This window comes from Schistocerca gregaria, chromosome 7 (genome assembly GCF_023897955.1).
Source record: "Schistocerca gregaria isolate iqSchGreg1 chromosome 7, iqSchGreg1.2, whole genome shotgun sequence".
NCBI classification, from domain to species: Eukaryota; Metazoa; Arthropoda; class Insecta; order Orthoptera; family Acrididae; genus Schistocerca; species Schistocerca gregaria.
Window position 1 is genome coordinate 73,221,384 of NC_064926.1, and position 17,838 is coordinate 73,239,221.

The following is a 17,838-nucleotide window of genomic DNA, read 5'->3' on the forward strand; positions in this document are numbered from 1 at the left end:
TAAACACAAAATTAGATAATATGAACACCAATGTCAGTGATAGGAAACAAGACATGAATACCAAAATTGATAATTTGACACAAGATATGAACACGGTAAAACAGCAATAAAACACTGTTACACAAGATGTAAATTCGATGAAACAAGACCAGAAACAAGTATTCAAGGATTTACAAGACATGGTCTCACAGAAGTTCAATGACTTAGCCAAAAATTTTCGCACTGAAATCAACAAAAAAAATGAATGATATGAAAAACCAAGTAAAGCATGAAGTACTTTCTGAAGTTGACTCAGCATCAGCTGAGAAGGAGAGAGAGAATATCAATGAAAATCTAAGTGATATCATTAGTCAAGCTGAAGCAGGTATGTTAGATAAGAGAAATACCAATGCAGAGAATTTAGTAACCAATTGTAAGTTATACACAGATGTAGTAGAAAAAGCTATTCAGAAAAATGAAAATGAAATAGTGAACAAGGCAAACATCAACCGACAAGCCGTGAAAGGTAGGATCCGCAATCTTTTAGAGGAAAATAATACTGGATCTCAAAATAGGCATGTAAATAAAACACAGGCAACAGTGAACAAACCACAGCCTGTCAGTATTTATCCACAAATTGTCACAAGCAACAGTTGTAGAGTTCAAAATGTAAACATACTCATAACTCTACAACACCTGAGCAGTTACAAACTATACCACAGCAACAGATGAACAGTGATGCATTACTCAATTTGCTATGAAAAAATAGGCTTTGGTTATAGGATTTTAAGTATCAGGAGGACTTTAATAACATTAAGCAGACATTAGTCAATGCAAACATTATTAGCCACCCTGACATGTCCAAGGATTTTTGTCCATGCACAGATGCCATATCTCAGAGTCTGGGGGCAAGGGGAAGAAGGCACAGAAGTACCCAAGGTCATCAGTTTTGCTAGTTGAACATTATCAGAAGTAGAAAGACATTACTCTGTGTCAGAATTGAAAAGTTTAGCTGTAATATGGGCATTTAAAAAGTTTGAATATTGCTTATGTGGTAAGAATACCAAAGTTTAATGCGACCATCAGTCACTGTCATTTCTTTTAACATGTCGACTATTGCACCATAGATTAGCTAGGTCGTGTCTAAATTCATAAGAAAACAATTTCAAGGTCATTTATATTACAGGAAGTCAGGATGTTATTGCAGATGCCTTGTCTAGGTTACCACAAGGTTTAGAGGAATTTAGTGAATTAACAGAACAAGATGCAGAAATTAAAACATTGTTAATACGAGGTAAAACACAACAGTCTGAGTACCATAAGTTTTGTATGTAAATAAAAATTATACAACAGCTAGATCACAAATGGAGAAAAGTCACACAAACCCTTAAGCAAGATGAAGGTGGAAAGGTAAGTAAATGGTATCAGGAGTGCAAGGGCGTTTTGTTTTATAGGAAATATGAAAACTCTGATCAGTGGTTTGTGTGTATTCCTGAAGATTATATCAATGAAAACATAAGACACACACATGAAGTATGAGGACATTATGGAGTAGGCAAATGTACTGAAAAAATTGAGGTATTATACAAAAGTGCAATATGTCACAAATAAAAACAGTCTAATGTGTCAAAAATAAACTGAGCAACACCCAATACTCACAAAAAAAAACGCTAGATATAGTATCCCTAGACATAGCTGGTCTATATCCAAGAAGTAAAGGAGGAGTAAGATACATAGTGACACTATATGATATATTGGCAAAACATATCAAAATGTAAGCCATTAAAAATGCAAGAGCCACAAATATAAAAAAAAAGAATTGAGGAAAACTATTTGAGCAACATAGGTAAACAAAAGGTACTACTAACTGATAATGCTTCATGTTTCATTGGGCAAAAGTGAAAATAATTTATGACCTCACAGGGCATAAAACATGTGTTAGTAAGCTTTTTTCACTCAGAAGCACACCCAGTAGAAGGAGTCTTTAAAGAATTTAACCAGTTTCTTAGGACAGACACCCCTCACAAATACACCCGATGTAGAACATGTAGAACATGTAACTTCTTTCATGCAAGTTGTCAATAGCCTTCCACATTCTTCAACAGGTTTTACTCCTAGCAAATTGATGTTCCAGGCAAAACAGACGAATGAGTGGGAGTCATCCATACCCAAGGAACCCACTAAAGTAATGTCACGACAAGACAAAATCAAACAAGCTATGATTTCACTCGAAAACAGGGCCGAGTATAGACAGAATATTTATAATAATAAATTGAAACATGTTACACAATTTTCTGAAAGGCAATGAGTTCTCTTATAGATGCACCCTAAATTGACAAAAACTGGCAAACTGAATAAGAAGTGGCAATTACTCAATTCAGGACCATATATAATATCCAAAATATCTTACCCTGGAATGTACAGATTATTTTATGAGAAAACATGGAGGGACAAGGTTCTACAGCCTCACATAGATATAAAAGCTTTTGTAGAATGATGAAGCAAGGCAGTAGCATTTTTCCTTCTATCACAAAATAGTGTATTTTAGGATAAAGTACTTTGTATAGGTATAAGTAATTCTTTTCATTTGTACTTGTACGCATAAAATCAACAGGAATGAGAAGTAATACACTGTTTCACACAAAGCAAAAGTATAAATAAACTTAGCTTATGGCTCAGTTGTGTGCACTCAACAACATGCGGTGATGTCAGTAGTAGCAGAGGAGGCATTGACCTGGGTGCATGCGCGACAGACTGGCAGAAGGGCAACCAAATAGGAATGCGATATGTACAAGTAACTTTAAATACAAAATAAACGGAAATACTAATCAATTACATCTACTGTCTAATAACTAAGGAACCTATTGATATATGTACACACAGATTTAATTAAACACTAAGCTATCTACAACATATTTACAAGCTAAAGGAATCATTATGAAGAAAAATACAAGATGTGTAAGCTAAGGAGAAACGATAAAATAGTGTAGGAAATGTCAAATAGTTCTCTTTGAAGGGTAAATGATCATAAAGGGTAACAGAATAAATGAATGTCTATGAATTTAAACAAAGTATGGAAATATCTGCAGACGGATGTAATGACCAAATGTATCAGTGGCCGCCGAGCTACATAATGCAATTAGATTTAAGTTTTCTTCTTTCAGCAACCAGTGCATCATCACAGCGTAGAAGAAGAGAATTATGTTGAGACTAGCATGTACCAAATGAAGAAATGGGCTGCACCTCGAGTAAACAATTTAGTTGTAAGGTTATTTATGCCAAGATCATAAGACAATGAAAAATGAAACTATGCATTGTCGCAGTAGAGCTCCATGACATTTACCAGTACCTATTCACTGCAAAGTACACATAAACAAATAAGCATGTGATTTTACAAAAACCAATTAATTTTCATTGTGTCACATGAAAGCATAAATAATGACATTTCCATGTATTAAAGAAAGATAAGTCTATGATAGTTGAAATTCTTTCATAATTAACACTAAGCTGCATGTGAATTGCATGTGCTTGAAGAAACAACATGATAGTACATGAATGATTAGTCGGTACACATCATTTCCTTGAGATAAAAGTTCCTTGGCAACTAGTCCATGATTGTATGAGAACATTTCCACATAAATCCTTGAACAAGTGGATGAGTATACCCCCCCTCCCAAACAAAGGAGGCAGCGTCAAATGTAGTTAGACCAGCAATGTGTAGTGTTTTGGTTTTATTTTGAATGTTTTTCTTCTTCATCTACCTAAGGAATAAATGACCTACCATAAGTGGTAAAAGCCTATCAACAAAATGAAGTATAAATGCAGCATATGCTTGTAACATCCCATAATAATGCATTATGTAATTAATTTGTATATGTGATGTGAATGAAGATAAATTAAAACTAACACACAAACTGTAGTAACAGAACCCAATTAATGAAAAACTGATTACATTTTAAAACTTAAGAAATTTAGGTTTGTAGTATAAGTGATGGATGGAATGTCAGCCATAGGTATAATCTCTCATGTTATATGTTGTTGTAACTCAATACTTGTTTGAATTTTCATTGGAAACCAAACCATGTAAAGGAGTTGACTTTAAAGACAAGCAATTTATACAGTGTTTTGGATGGCTATATGTGTCTTGCAACAAAATGAATGGTGAATTATGGTGACATTAACATATGTGTGCAATAAAGTAATCTCTGAGTATTGTGTCTCACAACACTTGATACATTAATAAGTGTACTATAGTTGTTCAAGCCAGTACTTACCTTGTCAACAGATCCTGTTGGCCAGGGTTCTCTCTGCTGAAAATGTGAGTACGACGGGTAATAACGATGCCCAGGCTGTAAGAATGGAGGTCTTCTGCCACAGCCTCAGATTTGGAACGATAAACACACAGATGGCACCCAGAATGAAGACAAATGCCATGGCAATTATTTAATATGTAATACTCAGGTGAAAGTGTGACACTCAGTATGAAATTACACTCAGAAAATTAGTGCACACACATGTGATGGAAGCAACTAGTATGTTGACCTTTAGCAGCTCATGTTTAGACACCAAACATATATATATATAACAAAGATTCCAAGACTTACCAAGCGGGAAAACGCCGGCAGACAGGCACAAGAACAAAACACACACATAGAATTACTAGCTTTCGCAACCGATGGTTGCTTCTTCAGGAAGGAGAGGGAAAGACGAAAGGATGTGGGTTTTAGGGCAGAGGGTAAGGAGTCATTCCAATCCCAGGAGCAGAAAGACTTCCCTTAGGGGGAAAAAAAGGACAGGTGTACACTCGCGCACACACACACACGCACACATATCCATCCGCGCATACACAGACACAAGCAGACATATATATATATAGGGTAAGCTGACATATCCATTTCATGGATTGGACAGATACATACCCATAATGAGAGGGAACCTTCATGGTACATAGTCACTGTAAAAATTCTGAAAAAACATAGATTATGGCATAATAGGTGTAAAACAAAGAATAGGGCTATAGATAGAGAGATGCTGAATGAAACGCATTTGGCTGTCAAGAGATCAATGTGTGATGCCTTCAGTGACTACTGTAGCAGAGTATTGTCAAATGATTTTTCACAGAACCCAAAGAAAGTCTGGTCATATGTAACGACAGTTAGTGGCATCAAAGTAAATCTCCAGTCCTGGTAAATGAGACAGGAACTGAAACCGAGGGCAGTGAAGCAGAGGCTGAAATGCTCAACTTTTTCAAAAGATCCTTTACAAAGGAAAACCTCAGAGAATTGCCTCAATTTAGAGCTGCACCACTGAACTGATAAGTAAAATAGGCATTAGTGTCAATGGTGTTGAGAAACAGCTGAAATTGTTAAAGTTGAACAAGGCTTTAGGTCCCAATGGAATCCCTCTCAGATTGTACATTGAATTTGTGGCAGAGTTAGCTCCTCTTTGAACTATAATGTACTGTAGATCCCTCAAACAAGAAACTGTACCCAGTTCTTGGAAAAAGGCACAGGTCACATCCATCTACAAGGGTAGAAGAAGTGATCCGCAAAACTACTGTCCGGATGGATATGTGTGTGTGTGTGTGTGTGTGTGTGTGTGTGTGTGTGTGTGTGTGTGTGTGTGTGTGTGTGTGCGAGTGTACACCTGTCCTTTTTTTCCCTAAGGGAAGTCTTTCCGCTTCCGGGATTGGAATGACTCCTTACCCTCTCCCTTAAAACCCACATCCTTTCATTTTTCCCTCTCCTTCCTTCCTTCCTGACGAAGCAACTGCCAGTTGCGAAAGCTCATAATTCTGTGTGTGTGTTTGTGTGTTTTGTTCATGTGCCTGTCTGCCGGCGCTTTCCCGCTTGGTAAGTCTTAGAATCTTTGTTTTTAAACTACTGTCATCAATTGACATCAATTTGCTGTAAAATCTTAGAACATATTCTGAACTCAAACATAATGAGGTACCTTGAACAGAATTACCTCTTCAAAGCCAACCAGCATAGACTATGAAAATATTGATAATGTATTCTTGATTTCTGAAAGCATTTGACTCAGTATTGCGCATACATTGTCAAAAGTATGATCATATGGGGTATCAAGTGAAATTTGTTACTGGATTGAGGACTTTTTGGTAGGGAGGACACAGCTTGGATGGAGAGACATTGTCAGATGTAGAAGTAACTTCAGGTGTGCCCCTGTGAAGTGTGTTGGGATCCTTGCTATTGATTTCTATATTAATAACCTTTCAGACAATATTAATAGTACAACCAGGCTTTTTGCAGATGATGCAGTTATTTATAATGAAGTGCTATCTGAAAGAAACTGCATAAATATTCACTCAGATCTTCACAAGATTTCAACACGGACCAGACATTGGGAAATTGCTATAAAAATCCATCATTTTGATTTGCAGCTCCTTGTATTGGCCATGTTTGCGGTTAAGGACAGTTTCTCAGTACTGAAAGAAAAAAAAAAAAAAGGTGTTTTACATAACTGGTAGACCTCACATCCAACAATTGCTCTAAATGTTCAGAAATGTAAAATTTTGCACTTCACAAAACAAAAAACAAAAAAAACATAGTATCCTACAACTATGATATAAATGATTCACTGTTGGAAACAGCCAGTTCATACAAATACCTGGGTGTAACACTTTGTAGGGATATAAAATGGAATGATTGTTCAGTTGTGAGTAAAGCAGGTGGTAGACTTTGGTTATACTGGGGAAGTGCAATCACTCTACAAAAAAGATTACTTACAAATCATTCACGCAACCAGTTCTAGAATATTGCTCCAGTGTGTGGGTCCTGTACCAGATAGGACTAACAGGAGATATTGAACATATACATAGAAGGGCAGCATGAATGGTCACAGGTTTATTTAATATGTGGGAACGAGTCGCAGAGATATTGAAGGAACTGAACTGGAAGACTCTTGAAGATAGACCTAAACTACCCAGAGAAAGTCTACTAACAAAGATTCATGAATCTGTTTTCAATTATGGCTCTAGGAATTTACTACAACTGCCTATGTATCACTGACATAGTGATCATAAGCATAAGATGAGAATAACTGCAGCTTTCCCAGAGGCATTCAAACAATCATTCTTCCCATGCTCCATATGTGAATGGAACAGGAAGAAACTGTAATAACTAGTACAATGGGACGTACCCTAAGCCACACATCTCACGGTGGTTTGCAGAGCATATACATATATAGATGTTGAACTCAGGGGAAAGCTGATGAGACAGAGAGACTGACTCATTTATTGGTAGGATATTGTAAACAGAAGTTAACAAGCTTGGGAATAATTGATTAAGAAGGTACAAATTGAAAAGGAATTAAAAAATGTAATTTAATCTCAAAGATACAAAAATAAAATCTGTTTGACTGTCATACCAGAGGAATACTCTAAAAAAACTTTTTTACCATTGAGACACAATAGACTAATTTTGATATTCTTTTATTACTTCTAGTATTAACTACCTTTTTGTTCTGATGTGCTGGCGTAAAGATGGACCGTATAGTTTCATGTCTGTGTGTGTGTTAAATGAAGGTGTTAAATGTTGAAAAATGTGTTTTATAATGACTGTCAAGATCAAACCTAAATCACATACCAAAGGAGTACAAATTATTCTGTTAATTCTGGAAGGCGAATTTTAGATGGAGGCGACGATCTTTACGACGGTGCAGCTCAACAATAGAGGTACGTGATTGTGCTCACTACTTTCCTTTGGTGACCGCTAAGACTAATTTCGATGTGTTTTTGCCGAGACATTCAGAAGCTGCAATCTTCCAAATGGCTCTGAGCACTATGGGACTTGACATATGTGGTCATCAGTCCCCTAGAACTTAGAACTACTTAAACCTATCTAACCGAAGGACGTCACACACATCCATGCCCGAGGCAGGATTCGAACCTGCGACCGTAGTAGTCGCGCGGTTCCGGACTGAGTGCCTAGAACCGCTAGACCACCGCGGCCGGCTGCAATCTTCCTTTTCGTATAAAAATAGGAGTCCGATTGAAAAAGAAATATTCTTAAATTTAAATAATTGCAATTCTTTAACCCAGGCCACGGGGAATGATAGAAGGTACGTGCCTCTATCCTGATTGTACGTTCGCAATCTCCGAGTGTGTTAGACGTAATTATTTTACACAAAAAAATTTAAGATAGATCTTACTCATGAGATCGCAACCACTCGTACACGAATGTACCGTACGGCCCCTCTGAATGTGTCTAGTCTGTCGTGCGCATTGTTCTGAAGCTTTTCTGTTAATATTCTGTGGATTGCATCTCCGCAATTAATTTTTGTTTATGCCGCAAATCGCACTTCACGCGAAGTATTTATTACGCAAGTTTCAGGCTCCATTTAATGTCAAAAAATTCCGAAGTACGGCTGAATAAGCAAACCACTACAATAATTTCATATCTCTAAAACTACAATAACAAAAAAACAATAACAGAGAAGGTACGTTACAGTGGTGATCGAGTGCCATGACAATTATTTCAATAAAAATCAGTAGAAATTTTAGTGGAAATATTGAAGCCATTTTTTGCCATCCATTATTGCAATTACAACTCATTGTTCCTGTTGCATGTTACGCGAGCTGCGTACCAAAAAAGAAAAAAAACCCATAGAAATTACCAATTTTTTAGAGAAAAGTGTTGGACCATTTAATGTTAATTCTTCTGACTACAAAAACCGGCCGTAAAAAACACGTAAGGTAAGAGCAGCAGCACTACTACGCTTTAGTTGAAAGTAAATGTATGATTGTTTTATTTCCATTTTTTTCGACACCCACTGCGTACAATGCATCAGTTACTTTTTTCCAAATTCTTTTCCATTTTTTACGCGAAAATTGCAGTAGTTCATTTGCTATTATATGCAAATGCATCACAGGATGGCGGACAAAAATTATTAATTGTGCGCAAAAAAAAGAAGAGTCTTCTGTTTTGCCATATTTTACTACGTAAATTTCCACGTACGAGCGCAAAGCCATGTGTGGTTTATTTATGTGTAGCGCGAGCTGTAGTGATAGTGAAGTTCAGCTGCACGCTGTTCTGAGTTGTGAATCGGCATGGTGAAACTCAGACCTCAAACCAAAACTAAGAATAGTTCGTCAGATGAAGAAACCATAATCCAACCTTTACATGACCTTGAGGCAGAAAGTACTGCGAACACTGAAAACACAGTCGCAGCGACCGGCAGTGCTCTGTCGCAAGCGACGGGCGACAACATGGCGACTACAGAAACAGACACGAATACTGACAATAAACAAGACCCCAGTAGAGCCAGACCTCATGCGCATGTTTAGAGAGATGCAGACGAATTTATACGTCACAGTTTGCAGCTCACGTCACAGCTCAGATAGGTACTGTTAACACACACGTAGAAAATGTTGCAGCACAAATGCATGCTCACATAGAAAATGTTACAGCACAAATGCACGCTCACGCAGATAGATAATGTTGCAGCACAAATAGGTACTGTAAATACGTATGTAGAAAATATTACGACACAAATGGACAAAATAGAAAATGACGTGAAGAACCTGACCGACATGCAAAACAACCTGACGACTCAACTGACCCAGTTAAGAAAAGAGGTAGCGGATCAAGTGATAGAGGTAGCACGGGAAGATTTAAATTACATGAGCCAAGACATTGACAACTTAAAGTCCACAGTTAAGGATATGCCAGAACAGATCCGTACCTTAACCGAAAATTTTGAAGCTATGAGTTTAAAGCAGACCGAGCTTAGTGTCAAAATGCAGGAAGGTGTAGACCAAGTTGATGACGAAACAACAAAAACAGCAGTTTGACGAATTTTTAGAGGAAAAAGACAAACATATCAACCATACTTTAGAGAGAAAACTAAAAAAAGCAATAACTCATACTGTGGAACAGGTGTACATTACCCAGAACACGTCCGTAACTAAACTACAAACTGACCTAGCTCAGTTACAAAAGACTGACACAGGACTTACCTGGCGAAAAAAACATGTAGACGAGCAACTAAAGAGTAAGGCGGCAGTTGGTGGCCGAGCGGTTCTGGCGCTACAGTCTGGAACCGCGCGACCGCTACGGTTGCCCGTTCGAATCCTTCCTCGGGCATGGATGTGTGTGTTGTCCTTAGGTTAGTTAGGTTTAAGTAGTTCTAAGTTCTAGGGGACTTATGACCTCAGCAGTTGAGTCCCATGGTGCTCAGAGCCATTTGAACCATTTTTTGAACTTAAGAGCAAACACGCAACTAAAGAGTATAAACACCCTACACAGAACGAGAGAGAACAACATCCAGAAGAGGAACTTGTTAACAGACGCACAGGTAAGAGTACCCGTGTTTTCACCTAACCAAGGTCGTAACGGTAACCGATATCACCGCTATGAATGAGACACCAGACAACCGAACCAACATTGTTGGCTGTTCTGTTAGAGGAAAGCCTTATAAAACACAGGCAGTTCCAAGCGTTTATCCCAGAAAAAAAATCCGACCACCCGGTAATTTTTACAAAGTCATTTAAGAATGTGTTGCCTAAGACTTGGTCTGAAAAGCAAAAAATACAGTGTGTAACTGGATATATAAAAGGCGATGGTGCCCTATTGGCAATGGAAATGTCGGAAAACTACCAGACTTTAGAACAATTTGAAGGTGCATTTTTATCTAAGTATTGGTCACAAGGTGTACAAGAGAACTTCGTTCAAGCATTGTTCAACACGGAGCAATACAATCGAAAACTTGGATCACTCCGGAAGTATTTTGAAAAATACTTAAATAAAACGGGGTTATGGGACGAGCCCGTCACACACACAGACGTACTGCGCATCCTGAAGGCAAAATTACTGTTCAGTATCCGAGAAAAATTTGTACAAGTAGGAGAGAGCAATATCAAATAATTCCTGTCTGTATTAGATTCTATCGATTTAATTAATGAGGACGCCAGGCAAAATCAGGCCCACCAAAACAATTTTCGTGACAGCGGTAGCAACAGCCTACGCAGCACCAGCCGCATTTCGGCATCAACAATGTAGCGTGCGCGGCTGAGTTGCGAGCGGCTTTTGTCGATCGCGCACCGACAGCACAGACACCAGGCCCGAGTTCGGGAGGAAATTACGGCAACAGCTACCAAACCTACCATCCACAGTACAATAGAAGAAGAAAAAAATGGTGATAGGAATTTTTCTGGTTATTCCGATGACTGAAAACGTAACTGGAGCAGAGATGGCAACACGAACCAGTGGGGAAACAGTTACAATAATTTCCAACCTGAATTTAGCCGCAACCACATGGGAGATCACCAAAGTAGGCAGTGGCAATATCCAGTTAACAGCCAAGCCTATCAATCTCAAACACTAGGTGACAATATGCCGCTAAACTCAGGGCAAAACCACGACAGGAATACTCAGCTAACGAACAACATGTCAGGGGTAAATATAATTGAAGTCGCAAATGAAACACAAACAGATGTGAACCGCGTAGCATTAAACTAAACATGCCCTTATCATGCTCCCCAATCTTGGCCATAGATAGTCGTGGGGGCGATCCATACTGTCATGATAGTAAATTGTGATAAACAGCTACATGGTGTTACCAGATTTGCAGTTAGAGAAAAGGTGTTACTCAAAACTCATGTGACGTCTTCCTTGTTAGCTCAGAAAAACGCTAAGTGGCAAATAAAATATACTGGTCCATACGTAATTGTACCTATTCGGCATGACGGATGTTATTCACTTGAATATCCTCACATTGGCAAGATCAAAGGACTGTATGCACACAGAGACTTAAGAAAATTCTACTATAATTATCACACGCCATACCTATTAATGCACACGTGTTAAATAAGTTACTGTAAAAAAGGGAACGAACACGATTAGGATAAAGAAAGTACATCTTATGCAGCTAAGTGAATAAGAATATTTCACTATTATTGTTTATATTTGTCAGTGAACGTGGACGCAAGACACAGGTAAGCTAGGACGTACACGTCAGTTGGTGATTAGCGATGTTTAACACGAAGTGTACTTTAAGTTTTGACGAAATGTTTTTGTTTGGTCACAGTGGAATTTTGGTTTTAAATTTATATACAGAGGTATCTGGAGTGAACAATTAGCACACACCTCGGAACAATATAGATGTAAGTTTTTTTTATGCCATTTGTGTATCAAAGCAATAAGATACAGAGTAAGTTACAGAAAAATATTGGGCTCCCTAAGGTACAAAGGATAAATGTGTGATGCAAGTACACTATAGGTTGCTGAGAAAGTATTGTGTGTTTTTGACGTTTCCACACCATGAGGTTTTATCTATAAATGTATCGCATTGAAAATGATGTTAATTTTTTTGGATGCTGCAACTATAAAAATGATTTCTAGCTGTTAATGAAAGTTTAGTGTACTATATATCATACACACAGTAACCTAATCTAAGGAAAGTGCACCTAAAGATAGGATTCATGAATAACAACTTGTGTGATCTTACTGTCATACAGATTTTTTTTTTTTTTTCAACTTTATATACAAGTTTGAGTGCAAGTACGATGTTAAGATAAGATTAGTGAATGTTAACTGAGGCAAACATAACACCGTCTCTTATAACAAAATAAAGAAGTATGTACAAGGTAAGTTACAGTAAACCAACTAGCCGAAAAAAAATGAGGTAATGGCGAAACAAACAATTATTTACAGGTGGCGCTCGGCGAGATACTGCGAGACTTCAATCGGTGGAGAAAACCCACTAAGTTCCATTAATGTCACTATGACTGACGATTGATGTAATAAAACATTACCAAGATCACTGAGAAATACACCATGTGACACCAGAGTATTTTAATAATCTATTTTTTCAGTATGAAAACACTAAGGATGTATGCTGACTTTAGAGGGATGCAGTACACTTATTTTTTTGCTTTGTTTATAATATTTTGTCCAATCTGAGCAGAAGATATTTGATGAAAGGAGAAAGTAACACTAACATGAAGACAAAGAAACACCATATATATTCAAGCACAGACTTTAGAGGCAGTAGCGCACAGCAGCCAAGCTTCATTATTAATCTGTTGTTTGTACTACCTAGCAATTTAAATATAGCGATTTATTTATGTATGTATTTTCTTATTTTTTATCATTTGTTTGTTTATGATGTGTGTACCATGCGCTGTTACAAACTTGGGTGACGAAAGGAAAAAACAAAAAAAATCCCCCACACCCCCCCCCCAGACTTTGCCTCATTTGGAGACAACTTCTAAAAAACACTTATAGTGCATTAATGTCCTATTGTTGCCGCTTCAATACATAAGTGCATCAGTAGTACGACATAAACTTAGAAAATGCTGTTGTTCTCAAGCGTGTTCTCCTATGCTCTATGCGATGTCACACAGTGTCGAAATAGCAAAATGTAGTATTAGAGGCACGTACTCTCTGAGAACACAATCACCTACCACTTTATGAAATAAAATGTTGTGAGCAAAAAGTAAGCCGACATAGTTCCGTGTAGAAGCACAGGAAAAAAATAACAAATGTGGGCATTTATCATAAAAGACAAGCTAGTGGTATCATGAGTTACAGTTTTGTTTCTGATCGAACTGGATAATGAACAGGACAGTGTATATTTACCCAGTGACAATGAGTTATCCAGTGTCAGTGACGTGTGAGCTATACACAAATAGACAAGTGAAAATACATTTCATATTACAAATCTTTTTCTTCGAGGTAAAAGAGATATAGTGAATCGAGGAAGCCTGCTACGGTACGAGTGTTTGTGCGCTATATAGGCCAGTGTGCCGTTGCAAGCCAAATAGTGAAGTGCAGTACTTACCTTTTGTGCAGTAAACTTAGAAGGCACCTAGTGGTCCTTTCCAAAAGCCAAGGTGTACAGCAAGTTGAAACAAGTGCGGTTGGCTTTTCGCAAACTCTGCGAACACTGCACGAGACACTGAAAAGTATGGACCGGGACACGCGGCATCACTTTACGGTGGTGGGCCCACGCAACTGCTGAGCTCCAAACGGCGCACAGCGCGTTAATCAAAATGATTGTTGTGTCGTGCGCGCCATCAAAATGATTGTTGCGTCTGCAGTTATGCGCATCTAACGCATTATTGGCTAACGGCCTAACATAGTACAATTTAAATGCAAAGCAATATGTACGTGTAAATGGACACCCAACAAAGTGCCAAGACATGTATAAAAACAGTTCCCTGACACACTAAATAAAGTCTGACTACCACAGCTCATGATTCACATCCCACGTTACCTTTGAACAATGCCTATATATATTACCCATGATGAGACAATAGTAAAATGCAAAAAGGATGTCACTAAGCAGATCCTGCCGTAGAAGAGGGAAGCAGTGGAAAGCGCAAGCAACTCTAAGCAAGAACTAACACCTCTTGCTGCCCCAGACACCTCTGCTAGCCCCACACCCTAGATCCGTACACTCCAATAAATATGTCTGTTGAGTAAAAAAAAAAAAAAAATATTACAGGAAAGTCACAAAGACTCTTATAAAAAATGAATTTTATTATCAACATGCGAACGAGAAGGCTGTTTATACGGCGACATATTATGTATAAAACAATGTAATACCCTTGTATACTACAATGTACAAAGAGATAATAAAATAATTTTGTGTGCTGTACGACATAAAAAAAAGAAAGAAGGTAAAAGGAGTATGTAACAATTCTGTGTTTAACTATCCAGATATGATGATTTTATGTGAGATATGATGTAAAGACAATGTAAAAGATTATGTGTGTATAGTATGTAAGTTTGTGTCTTTTACATGTGTTCTGTATATCCTAATGTATGTTTTGCCCTCATTGCCTTGTGTCAGAACAGGCATCTAAACCATGTTTGTAGAATGAAGATATGGGAAGAAGGACACTGTGTGTATAACAGTCAAGTGTTAAGTGCTTGAGCTCATTGCTCAGAAAATTGACATTTCTTTGGGCAATTCACCCAAGGGGGCGATGAAAAGGAACTAAAAAATGTTGTAATTTAATCTCAAAGATACAAGAAGAAAATTTGTTCGACTGTCATACCAGAGGAATACTCTAAAAAAACTTTTTTATCATTGAGAGACAAAGGTCTAATTTTGAGATTCTTTTATTACTTCTAGTATTAACTACCTTTTTGTTCTGATGTGCTGGTGTAAAGATGTACTGTATAGTTTCATACCTATGTGTGTGTGTTAAATGAAGGTGTTAAATGATGAAAAATGTGTTTTATAATTTCTGTCAAGATCAAGCCTAAATCCCATACCAATGGAGTACAAATTATTCTGTTAATTCGAGAAGGCGAATTTTAGGTGGAGGCGACGATCTTTACGACGGTGCTGCTCAACAATAGAGGTACGTGATTGTGCTCACTACTTTCCTTTGGTGGCCGCAAAGATTAATTTCAATGTGTTTTTGCCAAGACATTCAAAAGCTGCAATCTTCCTTTTCGTATAAAAATAGGAGCCCGATTGAAAAAGAAATATTCTTAAATTCAAATAATTGCAGTTCTTTTCCCCAGGCCACAGGGAATGATAGAAAGTACGCGCCTGTACCCTGATTGTACGTTCGCAATCTCCGAGTGTGTTACGACGTAATTATTTTACACAAAAAAAATTTCAAGATAGATCTTTCTCATCAGATCGCAACCACTCGTACGCGAATGTACGTACCCTCTGAATGTGTCTAGTCAGTCGTGCGCATTGTTCTAAAGCTTTCCTGTTAATATTCTGTGTATTGCATCTCCGCAATTAATTTTTGTTTATGCCGCAAATCGCACTTCACGTGAAGTATTTATTACGCAATTTTCAGGCTCCATTTAATGTCAAAAAATTCCGAAGTACGGCTGATTAAGCAAACCGCTACAATAATTTCATATCTCTACAACTACAATAACAAAAAAACAATAACAAAAACAATAACAGAGAGGGTACGTTACAAAATGTAGAGCAAGCTTTAGAATGGATTGTTAACAAGATCCAGAATTTGCAAGGGCTAATTGGAGAATTAAGCAGACATGAGGTACAAAGGAAACAAAGTGCCTTAAGTTTTGCGGCGGGTGAACACAGTAAAATATTATTTGGGACATTAAACGAACAGGATGCCTCCTATTTCAAATCAAAGAGTGAATTAACTGAAAATGAACGGAGGCAATTGCTTAAATTGACCAAAAAGCAAATAACAGTAGTAAAAGCAACTTTCATGGGTTCCAATCATACAGTAGCTAAATTTGCACATTATGAGGAAATGATTCTTAAAAACATGGTAAAGCTCCATAGGTATGTGAATGAATGTGCTAAAAGTACTGATTAAAACATACAGCACGTAGCTGCGATCACTACAGTTGAACAATTATTCGAAATGACAGTCACAATTGCATTATTTGTTTTGCCGCCAACCGGTTTCAACCCACGATGGGGTCATCTTCATGGCATTTTATACCATTTGGTCACTTGCTGGAGTTGTCACCCTGCCTGTGCACGGCTGGTACCAACCAAGAATGCAAACTCTGCAAATCCAAGTAATGAAATACACACACTTTTAACAGGGCAATGTACAATGCAGTGCAGTTGAGTGTTTGTGAAATGAAAAATGCATCTTTCCATTCTATCTCGTGACAAGTAATAGTGATAGCGCCTGTGCTCAGAATGTTATCACAAACTTAAAAAATGTACATGCAAAGGTGAAAAAACACAGTTCTAGTGAGAAACATGTAAATGGTTTTAATGAATTTTTAGTGCTAGGGAAAGTGCACATTATGTGTCAAGTAGATAGTAATTACCATCTTAATGTAAAGATATACAACAAAAATGTGTCAAACGCTGGTATATCTGAGTAAACTGGTAGACTGCATTAAATTTTACAGCAAATTCAAGCTTGCCTTAAGAGGTTTTGATGAAACAGAAAATTCCAAGAATCCAAGAAATCTAACTGATTTGATGTCACAATTGGACTGCATCTAGAAGAAGCACATTAAAAAAAATTAAAAACCCAGTTTTATTTAGTCTGTGCAAAGCAATTCAAAACAAACTGCTGGAATTAATTTGTGAGGTATGCTTCAATCTCATCAGGAGTGAACTACCAAACACAAATACCCTAACAATCAAAGTTGATGAAACCACTGACTCTGCAAATTTGTCACAACTGTTGTAATAATTCAGTATGAGCTTCTGGGAAAAATAAATGAAAGATTTATTGCCTTTGTATGACCAAAAAGTCGGACTGCAGCTGTTCTCAGTGAGCTAGAGAAAATGAACATAAATGAACACCCGAGAAACTGTTAGCTCAGTGTTGCAGTGGTTCTCCACAAATGGCCACAAAAGTCAAGTTCAAATCAGAATTAAAGAGGTACATGAAAATGCTCACTTCATTCACTGTTACATGCACCAGTTAAATTTATTTATTGAATGTTGTGTGAAAGGCGATAAGTAAGTGCAGATCTTTCTCAGAAACTCTTAAGAAATTTCTAACCTATTTTCCCCACTCTCTTGGCAGAATGGTGAAGAAACATATTCCAACCTCTCCTCAGGCCATCAGATCAATTTTCAAACCACAGAGCATGAACATTATATGTGAATACCAAAAGAAAATCATTAAATGTATGGAGTAAATGACTGATGATGATGCTAATGATTACAGGACAATAAATAAAGCTAAGGGACTGAAGGGTTTCCTGCAAGGTGACGATATCCTCTTCTGGTATTTTTATCTCTCTCTTTCTCTTTTTAATAAAGTCACGCCTCATTGTGGTGTTCTGTTCAGTCAACAACAGCATAGGAACACTGATACAGTGAAAGTCATTGAATATGTATCTCACTTTGCAGCTTCTGTCCTGCTTGTCAGTGCCTCACTTGACATGGCCATCAGTGGAAAGAGGAATTGGG

At 37.5% G+C, this 17,838-nt stretch overlaps 1 protein-coding gene across 3 annotated transcripts in view; it reads right to left on the minus strand.

Annotated features, from left to right (window-relative positions):
- Window positions 1–17,838, minus strand: part of LOC126281772 (carboxypeptidase N subunit 2-like) — a 312,044-nt gene that overhangs the window by 126,056 nt on the left and 168,150 nt on the right. The window contains exon 8 of one of the 3 annotated variants that reach the window (XM_049980975.1): window positions 6,180–6,424. The exons of 1 other annotated variant lie outside the window; for it this stretch is intronic. In XM_049980975.1, the coding sequence (XP_049836932.1) occupies window positions 6,405–6,424 (20 nt within the window). In that variant the 3' untranslated portion in view covers window positions 6,180–6,404. Of the gene's footprint in view, window positions 1–6,179; window positions 6,425–17,838 lie in introns of those variants that run through there. One more of the 3 variants, XM_049980974.1, reaches the window with a different exon arrangement.